Below are 25,347 nucleotides of genomic sequence, written 5' to 3'. Positions count from 1 at the left end.
AGTCAGCATCGAGGTCAATTTGCTCTTCCTGCCACGTCCTCAGTGCAATTTCAACCATTTAATTTAGATTTTTCTCTTTTATGCAGTACACTTTAGCAATCCTCCAGTTTCCTTTTATTCCCATTGTGAATCCCAATGTGATGTTGATTTTAATGAAACATTCCATTGGCAATAAGTGTAATAGTTCTTAGAGAGCAATTTTCAGATAAAAGCTGATTTTCTTTGGATATTTCTAGAGAGCTAGAGACCCATTGAAGGATGAAAAACTGCAGTGAGATTTGACTTGACTGACAGCCAGCATTAGTTTCTGAATTTATGGTATCTAGGATGTGTCCTGTATAATAAGGAAAATATTTAAAAAATGAGAAAAAGGACAAAGATGGAGGACACTGAGAATGTTCAGCTTGCACTGCTTCAATGCTTTTGGTATGAGAGTTGTTGAGGTCTTTGAGAAGTTGACAGTTCTTGATTCATGCAGTCTCTTTTGCATTGGATTTCAGTATGGAGTGATGTGCTTCAAGATTTTCTTCATATTGATAGGCATTTATTTATTTTATCTTCATATTTATCTGTGTTAAAGTGGAAACAGATAGCTGATACCTCAGTCTGAAGAACTGTGGGTACAAATCATTAAGTAGAAATTACCATTGAAGTCACTTCTACCTTTTTCAACTGCACCTGTGGTCTCATTACTCAGCTTTCAGTATCAAACCATAAAACGTGTAGTGGTACTACAGATTCAGATCCTTTTTTACTCTTCTACTGCTTTGCCATAATAGGCAAAGGGGAATTAATATAGGTTTCATCTATACTCGTTTAAAATAGAGAATAGATCTGTAATGAAGCAAAAGTAGGAAAGAAAAGATGGTCAGAATCCTCTGACTTCTAGTCATCTAATCTACTGAAAGATGTCTCTGCTCACCCACAGCAGAGAAGTTGAACTAGTTTGTCTTCAGAAGTCTTTTGTGACCCAAACCATTCTATGATTCTATGATTTTGCTGAAGCATTTTTAGGTTACTATAGGAACATTACAAGCTAGTAGGAAAGAAAGGAGATACAATGAGTAAGCTCATTAATCTGAGTGAAAATAAGTAAACATACCTAGCTGAAGGCACTGTTAGAAAAGTTACTGATAAAGTGGAAAGGAGGTCTTGGAGAATTGATGTTGGCATATATCACAATATATTTATGATACGTATTAAAAATGAGGAATGTCCTGGCTAAAATTAAAACATCATAGTGGTGTGTTAATCTCAGCAGACTGGACACAGTTATGTCTAGAGTAAAAGAAATGGCATGAAGTATAGTCTCTCAGAGTGCATTATACAGTACTCAGATAAGTACCAAAGAATAAGAAACATTTCTTCTGATTCAAGCGGCAGTTCAGGCGGAAATGACAGAAGAAGAATTACCTGAGAAATTATTGATAAATCCAACTATGATCCATCAATATTGTCCAGACATAAGAAAACAGGAGCCTTATTGTGGTGCTGTTGCCTATGTGGTTGTGGAAATACTCATTATGGGTGTATGTCATTATATGTGATACTTTTAAAACTTGTGTATGGTACCTGAATGCTTTTCCATTCATGAAAGATTAGTTTGCACCAAGAAAAGTGTAAATAATTACTTCAGTGATAAGTAGCATGGGAGAGCTTTAAAAGAGGAAACAGCTTGGTTTGTTTATCCAGTCTTAAGAGAGGAAGATGGTTGCTCTCAGTAAATTCACTTGGGAAAGAAGGGAAGCATAAACACAATAAATGTAGAAATATGTAAAAATATAATATGGTGGTCACAAGGTTATATGACTGGAAGCATTTATTAATTCATACAAGTTAATAATTAAGAGTTCTGTAATCTTTCCATATGGAATGGTGGGACAGAAATAACTAGATAGATTTGGCCTTTGTTCCTTGATTTAAAAAGTTCTATATGATTATTTACAATACCAAGATCCTAGATTCAGGAACCTGGAAACATGTTTCCAGTTACACATTGATCCTGATTTTCCCAAGTAAAGCATCATCTTTGCAGACTCCATTTGCGGTACATATTAATCTGAGATTTTGTTGGAATTACTTCTTAAACTAAGATTTAAGTGCCGTTACACCCTTGTACCTTATTGTAACCTTGCAGTGTAAAGCATCTGTTTAGAAGAGAGCAAGTTGCAGTGCATCAGTCGAACATTATTGTCACATGTTTTTCCAGTTCCCATGCTTTTAATATGTCTTTCCCTCTAGAATTGGGAATGCACATAGAAATTAATACAATGGAATCGTATGTGATGTATGTTATGTTTTCACAACACAAAATCAAAGAACCACAGAATGGATCAGTTTGGGTGGGACTACAGCAGGTCATCTGGCCCAGCCTCCCTGCTCAGATAGGGTCATCCCAGGGCACATGACAGAGGGTTGCTCCAGACATTTTTTGAATGTCTCCACTGAGAGAAACTCCACAGTCTCTGGGCCATCTGTTTCAGTGCATGGTCACCCTCAAGTAAAGCAGTTCTTCCTCACGTTAAGGTGAAACTTTTCTGTGCATCATTATCTGCACATTCCCTTTCATCCTATTGCTTGGCACCACCAAATCAGTTTGACATACAAAAAGTAGTTTGTATGTCCACTTAAAATGCTGTAATCTTTTGAAGGAAAGGGAGGGTTTTGCTGCTGATAGCTTTTCTTTCAGAATAAGAAAATTTTATGCCTCATTTGAGCCCCAGCTGCTGATCTGCATCATATACATGCAGACTTAGTCTCCCAAACTATATTTTTTCTTTTGTGGTAGTTTGCCTCTTTATGGTTTATTTCAGAGGAAGACAAGCTTTAAGTGTAGCTCTCTTTTCCTGGTTAAATAAATAAAAATAAAGTAGAAAAAATGAGTGATACTTCATCCTGGCAGGATTAGGGAAATGTTTGTCCCTCTGTAATTGGCACTAGTGAGGCCACACCTAAAATGCTATGTTTTGGGCCCCTCACTTTTAGGGGATACTGAAGTGCTGGAGTATGTCCAGAGAAGAGCAACAAAGCTGGTGATGAGTCTGGAGCACAAATCATGTGAGAATCAGCTGAGGAAGTTGGGGAGTTTTAGCCTGGATAAAAGGACGCCTAGGGAACATGTTACTGCTTTCTACAACTGCTGCATGAAAGAGGTTCAGCCTCTTCTCCATGGTAACAAGTAACAGAACAAGAGGAAATGGCCTCAAGTTGCCCTACAGGAGATTTCAACTGGAAATTGGGAGAAACTTCATTGAAACAGTGCTCAGTCATTGGATCAGGCTGCCCAGGGAAGTGGTAGAATCACTATCCTCAAGGTGTTGAGAAGGTGTGAGGATGTGGCACTTAGTGATAGACTGGGTGCTGGGTTAATGGTTGGACTGGATGATATTATAGGTCTTCTCCAACATAAATAATTCTGATTCTGTCATTCATACCTTAGAATCCTTCAACTTCCTTAGAAACCCACTGTTTTCTTCTGCCGTGCATCAGAATTTAATGTTTCTTGGGTACCAGTTTGATACTACCACTAGTTTGCATTAACTTTGCATAAATATCAACAGCTGAATTCAAGAGTCCCGGGATGCTGGTTCTCTGTTCCTTACATCTGTGATTTCATTTGTCCCCTGCCTGCCATCTGATCTATTCATAGATTAAAAGTAAGGACTTGCGTGGTGTAACAATTAACTTCACAAAATCTCCTCCTGGTATCAGGTAGCTGTTGACCACATTCAGATGAGGATAGAAAAAAATTGAAGGGTGGAGTTTTTGTGCCTTTTGCCTGCTTGGCAAGAGACTACTCCTGTCTGTAGTGCTCAACATTTTGATGACACAGCTCAGGGAGAGGGTATTTTCTCTGTTTGTCACATGGATTATATTCATAGTCTTTTCAGCTGTTTTCTTAAGTTGCCAGTTTTTAGCTGTTTTAAAATGGAGAGTAACACAGCCATTACTGATCTAACTAGTAAATAATTATGCCAACTGGTACTCTTGGGTATTCAAACACACAAAGTAAATAATTTTTACTTACATCCAAGCTCAAGTTAAGGAGTCAAACCCAGGGATTACATATTTAACTATTTTTACCCACTTCTATTTCAATGATGGGGACAGATTTACCATGTACTGCTGTAGTCGGTTCCAAAAAGGGACCTTAAACACTAATGAAAATTAATCATGTCCCTGCATACCTGGGTTACTGTTGGAAGTCGCTATGTCAGCTTTTGTAGTTCTCTTCCCTCACACTTTTCTTTTAAATAGCATCTTTGTGAGTTGCATTTGATTTAAAGTTGTAGTTTTCAAGCCATAGTTCTGTTTGTGAGTGCTCTGACTTGGGCAAGCATGCAGGACTCTTCATTCTGCCCACTCTAAATTGAATTTCATTATCTGTTAAAAGTTTGAAATTTGCCAGAAATATGAGAACATATTGCAGTTTAAGCATTATAGTTATCTCTCCTTTTAATGCCAAAGGAGAAAGAGTGTTGATGGTAGTTACTTCTAACAGACCTGTGGCAGCTTGTTTCTGGCCAAATACTGCCAGGGAAAACAAATATAAAAAGGAGCCTCTTTCAAGTGGGGTTCCTGTATTTCATTTCACCAAAGACAATACTGACTGAAAGGGTGGGATTATATGCTTGTATGAATCTTGTAAGCGATTTGACAGAAATGAGAGAAAATTGAAAACATTGCACACCAATATTTTTCTAAGCAAAATTTTCTAAATAAGCAGAATTTCTTGATGCTGTTTTAACTTGTGCAGTATGCAAATGTTTTTAATGTGAGCACACATGGGACTAGCATGTTGAGCTGATGCAGTAGCAATGAACTGTCACAGTTCTTTCGCAGTCAGATCTTTTAATTTATTCTGGTCCTTCTTCTTTTCAGCACGTAGCCTGCTAGTTGCTAGGCAACCATAAGTGATTTTTTTTTTACTGCACATGATTTTTATGTGGTAGTTGTTGTGGTTATTATTTTCTAATTACGTAAGTGAGCAAAAGGATTAAAATCAGAGTTGCGCTAATAATTAATGATTTTCACCTCCTGTATCCACAACACAGCAATTTGAGATTGTTATAAAAGATCCCATTTGTTTATAGTATGGATGCACATATACAATGGGAGTGGAAGACAGTACTTCTTTGTAAGAGTAGGTTCTATAAAAATCATAGAACAGAACAAGCTGTTATTGATCTGAGTAGACAAAATCAGGCTGTAGTCTTCTGTCATGCCCTTAATGCTTTTTCTTGCACGGCCATAAGTGATTTTCAGTAATTAATTATATCAAGCAAAAGCTTGAGGGTTTTCTATTACATTCTTAGTTTAATAGAATGTGTGAACAAATCATAGTTGGTTGGGTTTGCACTTGGAAAATAGAATATTGCTGTTTAATAATTTATGAATTGTATTTTTAATATAAAATACCATATAAGGTGGGTGTGTAAGAGAATGTGTATGTAAAAAGAGAAAAGAATACAGCCTTGAGATTAAAAGCTATAATCATCAGAAACTACTTCAGTAGGACAAATAGGCTAAACATGTTTTAAAATTTGATTAAAATTAGTTTATTAGTACCTGTTTGGTTTTTACTGAAGTAATTCTGTTTAGTATTATACTCTGAAGCACAGTTGAAGAAGCCCAGCAGCAGTGGTTCAGTAATTTTATTCACATAGGAATTTCTGTTCAGGCTGCTGAAATAAAACCCAGCAGTGATAGTCCTTCTGTATAGCTAATCCCCACTCAGAGTGTACCCAGGCGCAGGCAGGTAAGTTACAGTGTGCTGTGCAATGGTGCAACAGGATACTGCTTTGTTTTGTTTTGCTTTCCTCACAATCAGTGCCTTGCATGTGTAAGGTGGGCACTGATCACTTAGGAATGGCTGAATTGTCACTAGGCTTCTATATAATGCTCCTAAGAAGTCTGAATGTTTTGCAGTATTTTATGTTCATTTTATAAACGGGGAATAGATTAAGATACCATCTTAAAATTTAAGATCTTAAATTTTAAGATACCATTTGGGCACCAGAGATTTAGTTGCTGGTTTTCGTAGTGTTGTATCTGTTCAGAAGAAATTCCACTGATCTCAATTGCAGCTGTTACTGCTCAGCACTTCCCTCTATGAACCAAAAAAAAAAAGCCAAATAAAAATGCAGTCTTCAAAATTCAAATTAATAGAAACACACATTAATTTAGTCAGTTGTGTAGAATGTATATATAATGCATTGCTTTTCCTTGTATTGCTTCCAGTTTCACTGTGAGAGGGCAATCTGTGATGGAGACAGGTTCTGTCATGTAGCATGACACAGACACACAGGTCAGGAACAAAGCTGGTGCCTTTAAATCCATTCTATAAACACCTGGACAAGGGAAGTATAAAAGTAATGAACATGTGAGTCCATACCAAAGGAGGTGGCGGGTGCAGTGGCCAAAATTTCACATTTGCTGGCAAGAGAGAAATAAATAGGACTTGGCTGTGACAGTTACCTGGCCATTGTATGCTTTTGTCTATTTCAGTAACAGGGTTCTTCCCAAATAAATTAGATCTGTTGGGTGAAGTTGCTAGTGGCTGCTACTGAGCTGCCAGTGGTCTCTGTGGGTATCTATCCCAATGGCTGTAAGTTGTAGGAGGAGTACATAGACTTCACTGTCCTCTCCTGGGACAGGGATGCACCAAAGGCCCAGTGCCTTGTCTCACCTGCAGCAGCCACACCCAGGAGCACTCTCAGGTGTGTGCCAGAACCTTGCTGAGACCCAGGAGGCGGCTTGGCAGCTATTGCTGAGCAGGCAAGGGCTGCTGCTGCCGCCGCTGCTGCAAGTCTGACACAACTGTACAGGATGGGACAGAGGCTTTTGGTTTCTAGGTCTGTGTTGAATGAAAAAATAATCTAGCTGCCAGTTGGTGTCAAAGTTTCTGTAGAACAGTGCTGATTAGCAGTCTGAAATTGGAGTATTTACATTATTGTGCTCTGTGATGGAAGGAGCAGCATTGTCTCAGGACCAAACTGAGAAGAATAAAAAATCATGGATTAGGTGAGCACCAGATAGTTAGGAAATGAGGAAAATATGTTTATTCCTTCTTGTTAATTTATCTATCGGGTCCATAAGAAAAATAGTACTTCTCAAATTCTGATGTTACCTCAGGCATTAAGAAAGGCATACTGTATAGTAAGCATTAATTACTTCCATAAAGGGGAGAGCTGTTGCTAGCTTCATGCTTTTTATTATCCTTATTCTCTATTGCAGAATTGCTTCAGTTAACCTTCAGTTCAGTTTTAGTTCAATGTCTGGTAAGATCCTACACCACTCTGAAGTGTGGTTGCAAGAGAAAACCCAGAAGGAAACCAGTCCTTGGTAGCCTTTTTGCCCAACTCCTGTGACTTTGATGTTCCTGAGACACTATCTGAAAATTCAGCTGCGAAAATAGGGCCTTTCTGAAGTAGCTGGGAGAGAAGGAAGCATGTGAATGTGAACTGGGAAATACTTGTGAATGCTGTGTGCAGTTCTTCACAGGACTGCTTTTTTCTGCTACTCTGCGAAAATTACATGCACGTGGGGGAAAAAAACCCAACCAAAAACAACACAAAACCACCTATACCCGTAAGCGTTATCAGCACATTTTCTCTCAAGGTGACTTGTAGCCATATATTATTTGGAAAATGACAAATAAGAAGATGAAAAAAAGATCCTCAATACAAAAGTGTTATAATAGCTATTAAAAGAGGATGAACAGTGGGAAGTATGGATACATCTAAGTTATAGGCAATGTTCTGATAGTATAAAAGTTTTGTAGAAAATCTTTCACTTTATTTCAAATGAGTGAAGAGGTACAAATGGCAGTAGTGATTTTCAATATAGTTGGAATGATCTTCCCAGAAACCCAACAGTCATTAATAGAAGTTACTCATTTATTTGGTTGTAACATCGAGTTAGTGTAATAGCAATCAGCGTATACTATAATGGAAGTCAGTATGGTTTGCTATAATGAGGAATTACAAGACTAACTATATAGTGATCAAGAAGAAGACAAATTTAAAGAGTGACTGAAGGGAGAATTGCTAAAAATTACTGAACAAGGAAACAATAGGAGTGTACTCAGCAAAAGACTGTGTAATTCAGATGCGAATCCTAATTCTTCTTTCAAAAGCCTCTTTTCTATGTATTCATCTCTAGTGATGTTAGATGTCAATGACATATTAATGATATGTTAGGACAACAGTTTCAAATTTCAAATTGTAAGTTAATGGTCTGTACCAAATTTAAAAATCAGGGTTCAGTTTCTAATTCTTTGAAAGAAAAAAACATGATTTTATTCCATTATTTAATTTTTTTTCTTACTATTAGATTGTGTGTGTGTGTTTTGTGAGAAAGTTGTAGTAATTCCTTTCCATATGGCTTTGTTTTTCTCAACAGTTCAGGACGGCAGCTAAGTGAAGTCTTCATTCAGCTCCCATCCAGGAAAGAACTACCAGAGTATTATGAATTGATTAGGAAACCAGTGGACTTCAAAAAGATAAAGGTAAGGAATGGAGGAATTTTGGAAATGCAGGTTCCTCCATTTCTTTTTGTTTTACAGAAGTGTGACCATAACATTGTTTTTAAAATAACAATATTAATATTTCCTGCCACCTGTATGGTGGATTAGATTTTAAACATTGTCACACAATTTGTTAGTAATTTTGTTTGATGTATATTGCAGTGTATCATTGTAATTTCAAGGCCAAATCAAACTATAGTAATGTGACAGAGATGACATCTCAGTGCCTTTTTTGTGAAGACCTATTTGTGAGTCTGTCAACAGATTTGATAAAAACACACTGTTGACAAAGATTTCATAGTTCTCGGGGAATATATCTATACCTACATTTAAAATCATAGAACCATAAATATCATGAGTTAGAAGGAATGCACACTTACTATCACATCCAACTCCTGGCCCACACAGGACACCCCAGGAATCACACCATGTGCCTGAGAGCATTGTCCAAACACGTTTGGAACTCTGTCAGACTTGGTGCTGTGACCGCTTCCCTGGGGAGCCTGTTCCAGTGCCCAGCCACCCTCTGGGTGAAGAACCTTTTCCTGATATCCAACCTAAACCTCCCCTGACACAACTTCAGGCCATTCCCTCAGGTCTTATCATTGGTCAACACAGAGAAGAGTTCAGTGCCTGCCCCTGCACTTCCCCTCATAAGGAATTTGTAGACCCCAGTGAGGTCTCCCATAAGTCTCCTCCTCTCTAGGCTGAACAAACTATATGTACTCAGCTGGCTCTTCATAGGGCTTCCCCTTCTAGACCCTAGCCTCCTACCTTGGAAGAGCCAAGTCAGATCCAAAGAGAGTTTGGTAGATGGGGTCTAGGCAGCATGTTGCAGCTTGAGTGAAGTCATAAATCTGTATCTTTCACTTGTGTTACAGTTACTGGGTTTCTTTCCTATGAAGACAAAACTTGAACTTCTTTTACCAAAAGAGCTCCATTTCTTTTGCTTTTAACCCTTACAGTTCACAAAGAAATTGCTTAATTTCTGCTCTTTTACCTTGATGTATTTTTTGACTAATATGCTAACAACATGGTTGAAGACATTCTGTTTTAAACAGATTTTTATCTTGATGCTTAGGTAAAATTTTTTAAGAGAAAGCTTTTAGTGTGTTTAATCAAATATTAATTCAGTTTCCTCTCTGCTGTTCTTCTTTCTGCACCGCTTCCCATCAATACTTGTATTCATTTCCTCAACAAATGCAACAGGAACGAATTCGCAACCATAAATATCGGAGTCTTGGGGATTTGGAAAAAGATGTCATGTTGCTGTGTCACAATGCACAGACATTCAACTTGGAGGGATCTCAGGTCTGAATGAGTTAATTTCTATTCAACATAAATTCTGTTAAACATAGTGTTTCCCCTATCTAACATTTTTAGTGCTTGTTGTTTACTATTTTGTATATAAACTCTGTTTCATTTCTTACTTTGAGTAGAGAAAAATGTCCGCATTTTTAGAATCCAGAATTCATTGGACACTGCTGCAGTGTGTATTTTCAGAAAACATGTTTTTAGAGCTAATTCTGAGATCAGTTTTTTCTGGTCTGTGTGTACTTTAAAACATCATTAAGACTCTCTGGTTTTGAATCTGTGGTGAAAGGCAGTGTGTGAAGTGATACATCAGTTTAGGTTTTCCACAGTGCATCACAGAAGTAGCAGATGTTAACTGTAGAGCTCTAGGGCAGGATATTGAAGAAATACATCATAGAACACTCTTCATTCCTGCTAATGGAAGATAAAAATTCAGGATTGTCCATCAGTAAAGATTTATGTAGCCTCTGAAACCTCTGTTTTTTAAATTTCTTTTATTATTGAAAGATGAGTCTCAGGTTTAGAAGGCAAACTCATCTCAAACAGATGTTTCGCATGCATGAGTGGGCTCAAAATTCAGAGCAGGGTGCTTATACAAAAGGAAAGACTATGACATTTGGATGGCAGTTACAAAATATAAGACAGATAAGAAAATTGTCCAACAATACAGTGAAACACAGTCTTGGATGATTATTTTTAAAGATGAGATCCAAAAAGTGTGGTGCAAACACAATATTCATTTGAAGCAGAGACCCTGAAGACAGTTTCCCTAACATGAAAGAGATGTTAGGGAAACATAAAAAAAGATGTTATTTGAAGGCTAAACAAAAGTAAGCTGAAGGATGATGCTGCCAATAACAAATGTTTTCTTAAAATTTCTAAACATTAATGATAACATTTAGCTAAATTGGGGAGTTTATGTTAGATTTTGAGAATTAAAAATTAGTATGGAATTTATTATAAAGAATTGTTGGAGTTCATCATTTAGTGATTTTTTTTGATATCAAGAGACAGAAAATATTATTTCTCTAATATGTACATGGGATTTTTTTTTACTGTCTTCAGTTACATGGAAGCAACTACAAATAAATCAGCTGAAAACATTATTAAAAGTAAATTAATTATGGTAGAATTCTTGGGACAAAATTTTGCTACATGTTCAAATGTAGATTTTCAGTTTACTGCTTATTCATATAGCAGTAAAATGGCTATAAGTATCTAATTATAACAAGAGGGAGAAAATAAGTATCTAATTATAACAAGAGGGAGAAAAAAAATGAAGGAAAGTTAATAAAAAAAAGAGTAAATGAGACTTCAGAAAATGGTAAAGGTTGGTAGAGGAGGTAAAAAGAGGTAAAAAACCCCAATAGTGAAATGGGGAAAATAATGAAATTATTCACATCAGAATGACTCAACCCGCTTATGGAAAACTGGTGTCTTGTTGGGCAGAGATTGTAGAATTGAGATGAGTAATCCTGAGTCAATAGAAGTGTTAGTAGATATTGCTGCTCTGTTTGGAAATAACATCTATCAGTGTAGTAGTATTATTTTCTGTTCCAGTGAACCCACATTAATTTTACTATTTATATCATGAAGGCTAAATAGTGTGTATCTAAGGTGGTTTTTTTCTTTGTTTTCTTTTTTTTCTTTTTTTTCTTTTTTTTTTTTCTTTTTTTTCTTTTTTTTCTTTTTTTTTCTTTTTTTTTTCTCTTTTTTTTTTTTCTCTGTAAAGTTCTCAGAGCATTCATTTTTATTTCCCCTGAGTTGCAGGACACTTATGCAGTAGTCCTCCAGTTTTCCAGGCTTCCATGATACCTTGTGTTCTTTGTTATAGTTCTGGTCTCCCTTTGCTCTGACACTACAATTGACTTCAGTAAATTAGATTATTTCACAACAGAAGGGCTAATTCAGGTAGTTGTTTAAGCACTCAGTCACCTTCAGATGTTCTCTTAGTGTGGTGCCTGTTGCTTTTCCTTGGCATAAAGCAGTTTCATCTGCAATGGAAGCTTATTCAGGGTTTTCATGGATAGAATGACTCTATGAGTTAAGGTTTTTGTCCTCAATGAAACCTCAGTATTTTGAAAAGCTTTTCAGGTTATAGTAGTCAAACAAGTAGTAGACACACAGATGCATACAAGGTTAAAGATGCTTGTGTGTCTCTTCAAACAGAAGATTTCTCATGAATGTTGTAATTTGTTGTGAAGTTCTTTTGTTGTTGCTTCTCCCTTTTTGAAGGAAGTTCTGCTGTCATTGTTGCTTGATTTTTTTGAAACCTGTTGGAATTGGGTTTCTGTCAAAATAATAAAATTTCTATTTTCATGAAGCAGCCACATGGGGTTTTTTGTGTATCAGAATAGATAGGAATATTACAAGTAATTCCCCATAAAGAAGGTTAAAATAATTTTTGAAACCTCTTTATTTCATTAGGAAACAGTTTAAAAGTCTGGGTCACACTGATGCCCTAAATATGTAGTGACCAGCATTAGGAAAAAAAAAAGTCATACAGGTCGTTAATTCTTTTTGTCTTAGAAAAGTGTTTTTGTGAGAAAGAGCAGAAGGTTAGTTGAAAGACCCATTCCTAAGAACAATTAATATGCTAGGTTTATATATATGAAAAATAAATAGTTCTCCAGAGGAATTCGGTAGGTTCTAGCAATAGCTGATTTGAAAAGAAATAGGTATAAGAGAAAGTCAATTATTATTTGACTTTAAGGAAGGAAGTTCTGGAGTCTCACAGCTCACTAATGTCATAGGATAGGAGAGCGGCCTTCTCAAAACATTCAGGATTATTTTTTATAGATAATAAATACATTAAAATTTTACCATGATTGAGAGCAGTCAAACATCTCAAAACAAAAAGCACAGAGGAAATCAGAGAATGGGGAGCAATCCACAGTGGAAGGCAGTTTTTCAAAAAAAGCACTTGGTGGTCAAGTGAAAAAAGAAGGAATTGGATATTTCATGTTAAGTACTCTGAACAAACTTTTTCTAATTCAGCTTGTTGAACCCACAAAGTATTAGAGCACTTCTATCACATTTAGGATACAGACTGCATAATGGCAGCCAAAAATCCTTCCATTATTTTTGTCACAAATACCTAGTGTCCCTTTATACAAGAAAGTGTGTCATTCAACCTGAGGAGTAGAATGACAGACAGCCAAGGTAGATGATGATGATGATGATGATAAAATCAAATATAGTCTGTGCCTCTATACTCCTCTAGGAATGTTTCTTAATTTTTTAATGCTGAATTGTGCAGTTCTTGTCTTCTGCCATTTTACAAAACAAACCACTCAAGATCATTTGTTCAGGTGATGGCAAAGAATCTGATACTCAGCAACACAGCAAGATTTTTACTTTGTTAAATCTAAGAAATATGTTACAAGCCAAAAGTTCACTCTTGAGAGTCCCGTCCTGCTGGAGGTTAAAGATAAAATCGAATGTACCCAAGATACTTGGGATACTAGAGAATGTTTGAGAACACATGTTCAATTTAGAGGAAGCCCTAATTTTTTTTTTTTCAGTCTTTTTAGATCTGAGAGGAAGGAAGGGATGAGCTGCTTGGGATAAATTCTTTTCCTTGTAGCCTCTTTGAATTTCAGAAAAAAAAATAAAGATAATTAAATGAGGGTTAGCCATTTGTCATTATTAACTGTATTGTCAGATGATAACTCATGTTTCAATTATGGTGCTTACTGCTGAAGTCGGTTCCTTTGGCAGGTTTTCAAGGGTGTTATGATCTGATGAAAATGCACAATAGTTCCTATGGTAGCAGAGATAACAAGAAAAACATTAACTAGACGTTTTAGATGTAATACCTTGTAGGAGTTGTTTCTTTGCAGCTCACTACTGACAAATTTCTTCATTTAGAGCATGAAGAGTGAATGTTGGCATTACTTATACAATTCATGCAACAGACATTATTGCTTGGTATTTGAAAAGGCCATGTACTCTGTAGACTTGCACTGGAAATTTAGGTCTATGGTGTGAATTTCTGATTCTGCTTGACTTCATAGTTCTGACAGAGGTTTGTACCTGTACTGTAGATCTATGAGGACTCCATTGTTCTTCAGTCTGTGTTCAAAAGTGCACGACAGAAGATAGCCAAAGAAGAAGAAAGTGAGGATGAAAGCAATGATGATGAAGAAGAAGATGAGGAAGAAGAATCAGAATCAGAATGTGAGTCTCCAGCTATATACTGACAAGGAAATGTTTCGGGAGATGGAAGAGCAGGTTATGCTGCTTCTGCATGGAGACTGATTATTAGGTTCTATTTTCTGTTGGTGGAAATAGTTTCTTACTAGGGTTGCTTAGGGGTAACATTGTTTTGGTCTTTCAACTGGCGTTCTGGCTTACTTCTATTTAAGCTACTCCGAAGCCAGAAACAATTTGTGGAGGTGCTTTGTGGGCGACCATAATTGTTTATAAGCCCTTCAGGGCCTGTTCATGATGTTTGTAAATGGAAGTGCCTGGAAAGGCCGGAGACAGTCTTTATTGGCAAGTGGTCAACCTTCAGGCATGATGTGACCTACAAAGTTCATCACATGTTAAGAACCAGATTATGTTGAAAACACTCTTCAGTGTGACAAGGACTAAGTGAAACTCTGGTTGTTTCAGAAACCTCATTAAGTCCCTGTAGGTTTGGAAACATGATGTAGTGGAGAAGGATGGATTCCTTCATTGCACTTTGTGGCATCCAGTACCTCTATCCAAATTCCAGCTACCCCTTTTTTCTGGTTACAGAAGCTGTAGTGCTTAGCCCTGAGTTACCCTTCCAAGTGTGTCACATGTCTGTGCTAAGCATGCAACATCAGTAGCTCATTTGGAAATTAATGGATATTCTGGAATCAGAATAACGTGTGCTTTAGAAACGTGTCAATTCAAAATTCGCCAGTAAACCTCCACATAGAACTTCTGTACTTTAAAATACAAAAAAAGTCTGTTTATACAAAGGTTAAATATTTCTATGGTAAGGAAGAAAATGCTTTTAAATGTGTATCTTTTCAAAGGACCATATACTACCTGTGCACACCGTACATTCTGAGAATCCAAAGAAAATGGTATACGGTCAGCTAAAAGTTAGTCTTTATAGTTTAATATATTACTGTTACAACTATTGAAAACAAGAGAAATAAAGCAAATACCTCTTGCTTTGTTGTTCCACAGCCCATGTAAAGTCAGAGGGGAATGCCTTTTCAGGCTGCTACCAGAGGTGAATTTCTGTGAACAAGAGACAGCATTTAAAGCTGATAAGTGAATGTTACATTAATGTACGCTGTTGAATTTTTTGCAGCAAAATCAGTGAAAGTCAAAATCAAGTTGAATAAGAAGGATGAAAAAAGTCGGGAGAAAGGAAAAGGCAAGAAGAGGCAAAGCAGAGGAAAAGCCAAGCCTGTCGTGAGTGATGATGATAGTGATGAGGATCAAGATGAAAATGTAAGTTTTGTTCAGTGAGACTGTGGAAGTGGTTGCAGTGATTGCGTCTCTGCCCTGTTCTGCTTGCTGTCAGAATTCTCAACTATTCATGCTTAAGCACATATTTAACTTGTAGTCATCATCCTGAGAGAATTGGGTGGGGGTGTTAACTGTACCTGAGTGTGTTTATGAAAACTGATACCAGTGCTGGAAGACAAGAAGTCTAAGAAGTTTGGATCTTATTTCTTCGAGCTGTTCCTACATTCATTGAATCTTTAAGGCTCATGGTCTGTTCGCTTTTGTCCACAAATGAAAAACTTACAGCTTGATTATTTTTTACCTTTGTTTTAGTGGGTGCTTCTATTATTGCAACAAATGAAAATAGATGTCTTCCTAGTTGTTTTTAAATGTCTGGATAGAAAGAAAGACCTGGTGTTTCCTGACTCTCTGTCTTTCCTCTCTAAAGAAGTCTACAGCAATTAGATGAAATTTCATGAAAGAGAATACTAGATAACACAGTACCTTTCTTCAGGCTATCTTAATTTGTCAGTTTAATTGTCATATTTCTTCTTCATACTTCATTTTTCCTTCTTTAACAAATTCAACAGAACAGCTGGAAAGAATTTCTGACTTGTCTTGTGTCTCTTACCTCTAGGACCAGTCGGAAGCAAGCGGAAGTGATGATGAGTGATCCATAGGGTTTATTTTCTTGGCAGAACTGACCCCTTCCCCTTCTCTTCTCTTTTCTCCTATTTTACACCCAGTGAATTCTTTTTGTCAAATAGACATTGGGTCATTTCTGTATTCTCATTCTCTATAAATTAGCTTTAGGATAGTGCCAGACAAACATATGATATCATGGTGTAAAAAAGGCAAAAAAATGTAACATATTGTGACCAAATGGGCCTCAAAAAACAACAGAGAAACCTTTTGAGGGAAAATGTGGGTTGATAGTATATTTCTATGGACTGGTTTTGACTTGGTAATGGTTTGATTGTGCCTGGTTTTATCGTTTGATAAGGTTTTTTTCAGTGGCATCAGAAAGGCAACAAAAAAAAAGTCTTTTGTAGCATTGATAACCAGGAGAAGTCATTAAAAGCCACTGGTTATTTTATTTTTCATCAGGCCGTTTTCAAATTTTTTATTTGTCCTGTATTGGTTTTTTACACTGTGGTACATATATGCAACTTTGTTTAATAGCTTCTAAATGTTCAGTAGTTAGCTTTCATACACCTTACCCTATATACATTTTTCCACTTTATGCTTGATGATCTTCAGAAAAAGCCTTTTTGAATTGTATCAAATTTATGTCTACTGTAAACTTTGCTTAACTTTTTTTTCTCTATTAAAGAAGTTGGTTTAAAAATGCTATTGAATATTGCAATCTATATAGTGTAACGTATGGCTTCTTTCATCAGACTGATCTTCTATGTTACCAATGTGGATTATCACCTTTTCCCTAAAGTGTACTTAATCTTTGCTTTCTTTGCACAATGTCTTTGGTTGCAAGTCATAAGCCTGAGGCAAATAAAATTCCAGTAATTTTGAAGAATGTGGTGTTGGTGTTTTCCTAATAAAGAGATAATTTAGTTCAATAGATGCAGCCTTGTGTTACAAGTTCCACAAAAATATTTTTATAATAGCAAGGAGAGAGCAGGAGTATCTCCTGTAGACAAGTCCACTTTGGTCCTTCCTCGATGTAGAATCCACATATCATAAAAGTATTTTCTGAGATGGAGAGAAGATATGTAATACATGTTGAAGAATAATAAAATTGAAGTAGAAGACTACTACCTTGAAATAAAAGCATAATTCATTACTTATTTACAATTGGAGTGATAAAGCAATAAAATAAATTCTTTTCTTTTTCTTTCAGGAAAGGAAATATATATCCATATGCCTTAGTGGGCATGAATACAATTAGTTATGCAGGCAGTCAGCCCACCATAAGTCAGTTTATTTAAAGTCTTATCTTGAGGTATCACAGTGGTGATGCAATATGATGCAGTGATCTAAACATTCAAACTATATATTTGCAGTTAACATTGCTACTCTGCAAAACCAAAACTTGGAGTTGAACATATCTTACGTAAAAAATGTTCAAGCCTAGAAGCCTCTTTGTAAACAGAGCATTTCTTTGTTATATGAACTTCTGAGAGTGTGTCTCCAATAAATCTCTTCATGCTGCCTTGCAGTATGTTAACTGTTTCAGATTTCTGTAGCTCATTTGAAAAGTGATCAGTAAGTTGGACTGGTGCCCATTTGCTTATATTAGCCCTGCACTGAGAGAAGTCAGCTTTGCTTAGGTTCAGCAATTTCAAACATTGTATTCCTAGTGTGAATGGAGGACCCACTATTTCACAGAGAGGTGTCATTGATCTCAGAGGCTCACATTGATGCTACCAGTGTCTGAAGCAGTATTGCAAAGAACTAAGTCCTGGTGGAGATGAAGTGAGCCAATGATGAACGTGAGGCAACAGTACAAAGAGGATATCCTAGACTTTATTAGGAGGAGTGTTGCCAGCAGGTCCAGAGAGGAGATCCTTGCCTTCACCTCAGCACTGTTGGGATGTATGCTTTGTCCAGTAGTGGACTGCAGCTGAAGAGAAGACATGGACATACTGGAGACTCAAGTCCAGGAAAGGGCCACTAGCATAGTTAAAGGATGGAGCACATGACATGCACAGGGAGTCTGAGAAAGCAGGCACTGTTCAGCATGAAGAAGAACAGGCTCAAAGGCATCTTGTTGATGTGCATTAGTATTGGGAAAGGGAAGGTGCACAGAAGGCAAAGCCAGGATCTTTTCAGGACAGGACCAAGAGGCAGTGGGCACACTGAAATCACAAGCAGTGCCTATGAATATTGTGAAACTTTTACTATGAAGGTGACTGAACCCTGGAACAAATTCCCCATAGAGCTTTAGTCTCCCTTGGAATTACTTAAAAGCCACCTCCACATGTCTCTACTTGAGTGGAGGGATTGGACCAGATGACCTCCAGAGGTGCCTGCCTATAGTCCTGTGATTCTGTGATGCGGGATAGTTTAGTTTTCAGTGGCAGTTTCATAAGACCATAAAGAAATATTATTTTTTTCATTGCAAAATGAATCAAATCTACTAACCTGTTACACATGACAAAAATCCTGTGGCAGTAGGCTCCAGTCACTGCTGGCCTAGACTGGATTTAAACTGCCAACTTGGATATAAAAGGCACAGTATCACATTACCCATCCCCAGAGTCGCTGATGACTTTGCAGTGACCCAGTTTCATTTATTTTTCAAGAACTCGTTATTTGCAGATGGGCGTTTAGCTGGATAATAAAAATTAACTAAGAAGATGCAACATTTCTGTTGAAATTGAAAGTAGCTTTGCATTTGGTCAATAACTGTAAGTCATATGATGATATCAGTTTGCATGAAGAAATATAATTGAATTCTTACTGCAGTTTCTTTTATTATCTTTAAGTAATTTCAAAATATTTTTAATTTCCTCCCTGAGTTTCAGAAAACCCCCAGAAGACCTGCAAATATTTTTTAGCATTAAAATAAGGTAGATTTAGCATGTAAGCTGTGCTTATGCCTCCACTGCAGTTGGTCCTGTTATTTTGCTTAGGATTTTAATTCATTTCTACCAGAGCAGAATTTTAATTGCTATCTGGCTGTTTCTCTGTTTGAATTGACTGTATTTTTCAAGATGAATTGTCTTCCTGGCAATCTTAGTACATTGCTACACAAAAAAAAAAAAAAAGGTACTGGGAAAATTGTTGTCATGTGTAACTTTCCTAATTGTTTACCAAAAAAAGGAGAAAATCTTTACTTAAGTTATGTACAAATCTGTGTTTAAGGTGGAACTATTTTCTCCTTTACAGAATTCCCTCTCTAGTACAAAGTGACAAGCAAAACACTTGAAATAACTTTCGGACTGTACCCAAAAAAGCGCAATGCTACAGTCCATACTGAGGAAATCTAGCTCATTTCCTGCTGTAGATCCAAAAGTAGTGTAATAAAATTGGAAGTGGTGTAGCTTGAGCTCTGATGAAGACAAGAAAAGTGAAGTAAATAGCAAGATATTTTCTTGATGCATTGATTTCTCCTGGGAAGTAGGCAGCAGTGTAAGTGAGCCAGATGAAAAACATTTAACATCTTTTATGCATTTCAGACGCTATTAGTAATATTTCTTTCCCCTCACATCTCCTGAAAGAAACAAAGAAAATACCGAATTTTCTCATCGTTGATATAAATGGCTTCCTCCTTAAATGTGTCTGGTTCTCAGTGCAAAGTATTTCTCACTCCCTCAGCTCATGAATGAAGCTGGTGACTCAATGATTGTGGAGGCATGAAGACACAGCAAATGCTGTCACAGCCTCTGTGCACACTAAGACAAAGGCTGAGCTGATGCAGTGTTAAATCTCAAAATTGTATGCAGTTATTGAGCTGTCAATACATGCTCAGTCCTGTCAACTACCTAAGCATTAATAGCTCTGTTAATAATGCCCAAGCTATTGTCACTTTTACATGAATGCTTGAATGATCAGGTTTACCAAAACATAGTCTAGCCTTGAAAACAGAATACTAAAAACAAGACACAGAATACTAAAACGAAATTAGTTTTTTATAAAGGGATTTTTAGGCTGGTGTCTTGCTTTCCCCTCTGCTCATTTCCTGAAAAACCTCTGAAATACTTTAAAGTTCCTGCAGTTTTTGAGTAGGGACTTGAACTGTATGCTGAAACATAGGTTCAAAAAAGGAGCTAGCAGAAGTAGCTTACATGGTTTTTTTGACCTTAGAAAAGAAGAGGAATTAGGTTCAGGGTAGCCAAAGAGGTGAGTGATACACAAGAGGCGAGTGGTACACAATTTGACACCTTTGCAGTTGGCTTGTATATTATTTGAGGTGTCACTCATCCCTAATCTTTCTGTGCTGAATAAAAGTGTAGAGGTAGGTGAGAAGAAAGCAATAAGCAAAGAGTGTGAAACAAGTCACCAGTCAGCATTTACCTAATTTGGTTCTGATGGAACTGGATGTTCCATTCAGCAGGGACAGAACTTTAGGACTGTGTGGCCATATGAGTGTTTAAACAGCAAGGACTGTGGTTTTGGGGGGTAACTTTGTCACTTACACTGAAATGAAAATGCCAGGAAGGATTATCCAGAGGCAGCCTGCCTATTCTCTGTGAGGAAAGTCAGAAAGTATATTTTATTCAACAGTTATTTAAACATGATACAAAACAAAAGTTGACTGTAAGTTGGTGCTTCATTCTCTCTTTTCTCCCCTTAACAACCAAGAGCTCAAGTGACAGTTGGACAGACACAATAGTACTTCTTTCTCATGCAGAAGTCATACCTGCTCTCCAGATGCTAGCCCTTGTCTCTCCATTAGCTTGATGAGGAAGCTACAGTGTGGCAGTGTTTACCATATTATGACTCTATGTTCACACAGAGATGGATATGTTAAAGAACATACTGAAGTCTGCACCTTGATCAGACACTGTTATGTATTCTCCTGTCTATTATAAAGAGCTTGTATTTCAATCTGTGTGGTGTTTTCCTTCCTTGTTATATTTGTGACCACAGCAGACACTGTAAGAACAAAAATTTTATCCAATTAGATGGTGACAGCTTCTGTTTTCTTCCCCTGTATGCCAAGTTGCTGTCAAAAAGGCTGAATCACAACAAATTGCTGCAACATGAAGTTTTCTTTTCAGAGGGACGAGAAAACTTGCATTGTAGATTTATACACACAACAAAGACCATTTTCATAACTTCCAATTTAGGTAGCTGTTTTGCTGGGTTTGTTCTTGGTATTCAGTGTCATGTTTTTATGCACAATCCATTGTTGTGGTGACATACACTGGTGTTTCATTGCGTTGTCACTTTTGGTGACATAAAGGGTTTAAGTTATGTATTACATCATCTGCCACCTGCAAATACAAACTTTACATCAGCTATTTTCATGCCAAGAGATGGAGATAAAATCAAGAGAGGACCATAATACTAAGACATTAATTCATTGCAAGTGAAAGAGAACTACTTATAGCCAAATGTAATTTTTTTTTCTCTCTGAAACAGACATGGCTTCTGGTAGAGGTGAATTCATATCCATTTGTATTATTTTTATTATGGTTTATACTCCATTTTGCGGTACTAGTATCTGTTATGTGCATTCTCCCCTTGGGCTCCCAGCATAGCTTCTCTTCTCTCCATCACATTCCATTGGAATAAATTTTGTATGTACTTGAGTGCCTTACAGACGTAAAGAAGTCAGTGCTTAATTGTGCAGCATTACTTCCTATCTCCTTTGTCATTCTAACGTGAAATGAGAAAGAGAAGAGGAGGAAAATGGCATTGCCTGACGATTCACTTAGAATTTTGCTTTTTTTGAGACCAGAACACCTTGTTTCTATTAATGCAGTTGTCTGGTGGCATAACCCTAGGGACATGTCAGTACTCCTGCACTTTTAGAAGTTTCTTTGAGTTATTATGGTCAAAGAAGAAAGCAGTGAAGCTGAACATATCAGACATTCTGCAGATGCACAAAAGATGGTAAGTGTTCCATGTCAGTGCACTTAAGCACTCAGAATTAGTAAATAGGTACTTAAAACTGCAGTTAATTTCAACTGCATAAGGAGCAGTCTAACCAAAACAAGAACATTTTACTTCTGCTTTAGAAAACCTTACTAGACCAATTTCCAGTGCTGTATCACTTCATTGAATGTAACTTCTTGTTCAGTGTCTTCATGCCATCTTCTATCCTGCTGTTTCTGTTTGATAGTAAAGATTTAAGTCATACATATTTTGAGATGCACATCTTCAAGAAAGGTCAAAGAAAGGTCGGGGGAGCTACAGTGTGCCTGCAGGACCCCAGTGCTGTGGAGGGTTATGGAGCAGATTGTTTTGAGTGCCATCACACAGCACATACAGGACAACCAGGGGATCAGGCTCCATCAGCAGAGGTTTGTGATAGGCATGTGCGGCTTGTACAACTTGATCCTCTCCTTTGACAGGGTTACCCATGTAGTGGATAAGGGAAAAGCTGGGGGCGTCACTACCTGGACTTAAAGACTTTGACAGTGACTCCCACAACATTCTCCATGAGAAGCTGTCAGCCCATGGCTTGGACAAGTGTGTTCTGTGCTAGGTAAAAATCTGGCTGTATGGCCGGGACCAGAGATTGGTGGTCCATGCAGTTACATCCAGCCTGTGGCTTGTAACCAGTGGTGTTCCCCAGGGTTCAGTATTGGGGTCAGTTCTGTTTGACATTCTTCATGGATGATCTGGATGAGGGGATTGAGTGCCCCCTCAGTTTGCAGATGACACCACACTGGGTGGGGGTGTTGAACTGCTGGAGGGCAGGAAGGCTCTGCAGAGGGATCTGGACAGGCTGGATCATGGGCCAAGGCCAGTGCTGGGTCCTGCCCTTGGGTCACAGCAACCCCAGGCAGTGCCACAGGCTGGGGCAGAGTGGCTGCAAAGCTGCCCACAGGAAAAGGACCTGGGGTGCTGGTGACAGCAGCTGAACATGAGCCAGCAGTGCCCAGGTGGCCAAGAAGGCACTGGATGTGGCACTTGGTAAAATAGTCTAGTTGATAAGGAGGTTTTTGGTCAAGATTGGACTCAGTGATTTTAGAAGTCTTTTCCAACCTTAAAGATTCTATGATTCTGTTAATTTTTTCACTATTTCTAGGGAAACTGGAGGATACATAGGTGCTGTTAGCAGGGTCCATACTTCCATAACAGAATCAAAGTACATTTAAGTAGTGATTTCTCTGAGATGCATAGGTTAACAACAACAACAGCAAAAGAAAAAAAAAATAGGCAGCTTGTCCTAAATCTGGTGAGTTGATCATTTCTACTTATGGGCAAAAAAAAAAAAAGGCTATTACTGTCTTTTTCCAGACTCAATTCAAAGCATCCTCCCTGTTTCCAGAACATAAATGCCAATTTCAGCTGACTTGAGACTCAGCCACCAAGCTGTAGGTTAAGGGGAGAAGCTTGAATTTATTACTCACAACCATTCAAATGATAGATTTTTTCTTTCTGCCATGCAATGATTCTGTCATTCTGACAATTTCTGGGACTCATGCTCTTTGCCTTTTCCAACTGTGCCAAGTGCACCTTCAGTGCACTTTTTTTGACCTTAGTAGTATGGACAGCTACAGAAACCAGAAAATCTATAACCCTTCTACCAAGGCTGCATCCACCACAGATGTAAAAATTTTCAGAGAAGTCACACATGTATTATTTTTCTGCTCACAGAAGGGCTGGAATGTGTGGAGCTCACATTTGTCAATGCCACAGTTGTGGGCTTCTGGGTAAGATCTGCAAACAATGCAGATGTCATCATGGGAGGCTGCTACAGATGATCCAACCAGGATAATGATGCTGATGAATTACTCTTTGAGGAGCTAAGAAGATACCTCTGAATCAACTGCCCTTGTTCTTATGGGGGATTTCAACTTGGCAGACATTAGCTGGGAATACCACACAGCGGGCACAAACACGTCCAGAAGATTTGTAGAACTCCTGGATGACCACTTCATGATACAGGTACTAAGAGGAAAGAGCTAGGAAAGATGCCCTCCTTGATTTGTTGTTTGCCAGACAGAAAGGGTTGTGTTAGTTGGGATTGGTGGCTATCTTTACCACAGTGACGTGAAGGAATCGGGCTTAATATCTGTTGAGAGAAGGAAAAGCACCAGCAAAACCTCAACTCTGGATGTGAGGAAAGCAGACTTCAGGCTGCTCAGGCAATTAGTGAGTAAGGTACCCTGGAAAAATGCTTCTGCAGGTGCTGGGGTCTGTCACTGCTGGTCACATTTTAAGCACCATCTTCTAAGGGCATAGGAAGAGGCAATTCCCAATTGCCAGAAGTCAGGCAGGGGAGGCAGAAAATGGCTTGTCTGAGCAGCAATCTTCTTTGGGAGGTAGAGGTAAAAAAAGAAGGTGTAGGCTCAGCAGAAGCAAGGTCAGGTGACGTGAGAGTATTACAGAGATGCTGCTCCCCACTGCAGGGAGAAAATCTGTCATGCTGAAGCTCAACTGGAGATGAAGCTGGCCACAATTGAGGGGGACAATAAAAAGATGGAGTTTCAACACAATAATAGAAAAAGACAGTGGAGAAATGACACTGTCCTCTTACAGGACGAGAACAGTCACCTCACAAACAAGAACATGGAACATGGCAGAAATATTTAATGCTTCCTTTACCTCTGTCCTCAATGCCAATGATGGATTAAGGGGTCTCATGGCCCTGAGCTGGAGGACAGTGGCTGTGAGAAGGATCAACTCCCAGTTCCTTGTAAATCTATAGGGACCAATGGAATTCATCTGAGAATACTCAAAAGAGCTGGCTGATGTCATCACAAGACCTCTCAATGATTTTCTAATGGACTTGGGAATCCAGATAGGTCCCAGTTGGCTGGAAGCTGGCTGACATCCCAGTTTTCCAGAAGAGCAAGAAGGATGAGCCTGGAAACTCCAGGCCAGGCAGTTTCACTTCAGTGACTGGCAAAATTATGGAGAATACTATTCTGGGAGGTATTGAAAAACACCTGAAGGACAATGCAGTCATCAGTCACAGCCAGCATAGGTTCATGATGGGAAAGTCCTGCTTGTCAGAATTAACCTTATTTTACGACAGAGTAATGCCCTTACTTGATCAAGGGAAGCCAGTTGATGCTATCCTTTTGGATTTCAGTGAAGGTTTCAATACTGCCTCTCACAGGATCCTTCTGGAAAAAATGTCCAGCACACAGCTGGGTAAGCACATCAAGCAATGGGTGAGCAAGTGGCTTGTGGGTCAGGCACAAGGGATTACAGTGAATGGGGTGGCATCAGACTGGGATTCCACAGGGCTCCTCCTTAGGCTCTGCACTCTTCGACAAGTTCATAAATTACTTGAATGCAGGACTTGAAGGGACATTATTTAAGCTTGCAAATGATACAAAATTGGGAGGAGGCTTTGAATCCCTTAAAGGCAGGGTGGCCCTGCAGATATACCTCAATGATTTAGAGGGCTGGGAGATTACCAACCTTACGAAGTTCAGCAAGGGAAACTGGGTTCTGCATCTGAGATGTGGAATCCACAGCCCTAA

The 25,347-nt window shown here is 38.1% G+C and overlaps 1 protein-coding gene across 3 annotated transcripts in view; it reads left to right on the top strand.

Moving 5' to 3' along the window:
- The window catches only part of SMARCA2 (SWI/SNF related, matrix associated, actin dependent regulator of chromatin, subfamily a, member 2), a 119,313-nt gene extending 102,505 nt beyond the window's left edge, over positions 1-16,808 (top strand). For all 3 annotated transcript variants that reach the window (XM_059836645.1, XM_059836647.1, XM_059836646.1), the window contains 5 exons: positions 8,404-8,509; positions 9,737-9,838; positions 13,888-14,020; positions 15,135-15,277; positions 15,912-16,808. In XM_059836645.1, the coding sequence (XP_059692628.1) occupies positions 8,404-8,509; positions 9,737-9,838; positions 13,888-14,020; positions 15,135-15,277; positions 15,912-15,947 (520 nt within the window). In that variant the 3' untranslated portion in view covers positions 15,948-16,808. The remainder of the gene's footprint in view (positions 1-8,403; positions 8,510-9,736; positions 9,839-13,887; positions 14,021-15,134; positions 15,278-15,911) is intronic.
- The last annotated feature ends 8,539 nt before the right edge of the window (positions 16,809-25,347 follow it).

The sequence above is a fragment of the Haemorhous mexicanus genome, chromosome Z, assembly GCF_027477595.1.
Source record: "Haemorhous mexicanus isolate bHaeMex1 chromosome Z, bHaeMex1.pri, whole genome shotgun sequence".
NCBI classification, from domain to species: Eukaryota; Metazoa; Chordata; class Aves; order Passeriformes; family Fringillidae; genus Haemorhous; species Haemorhous mexicanus.
This window is presented reverse-complemented; position numbering and strand designations above follow the sequence as displayed.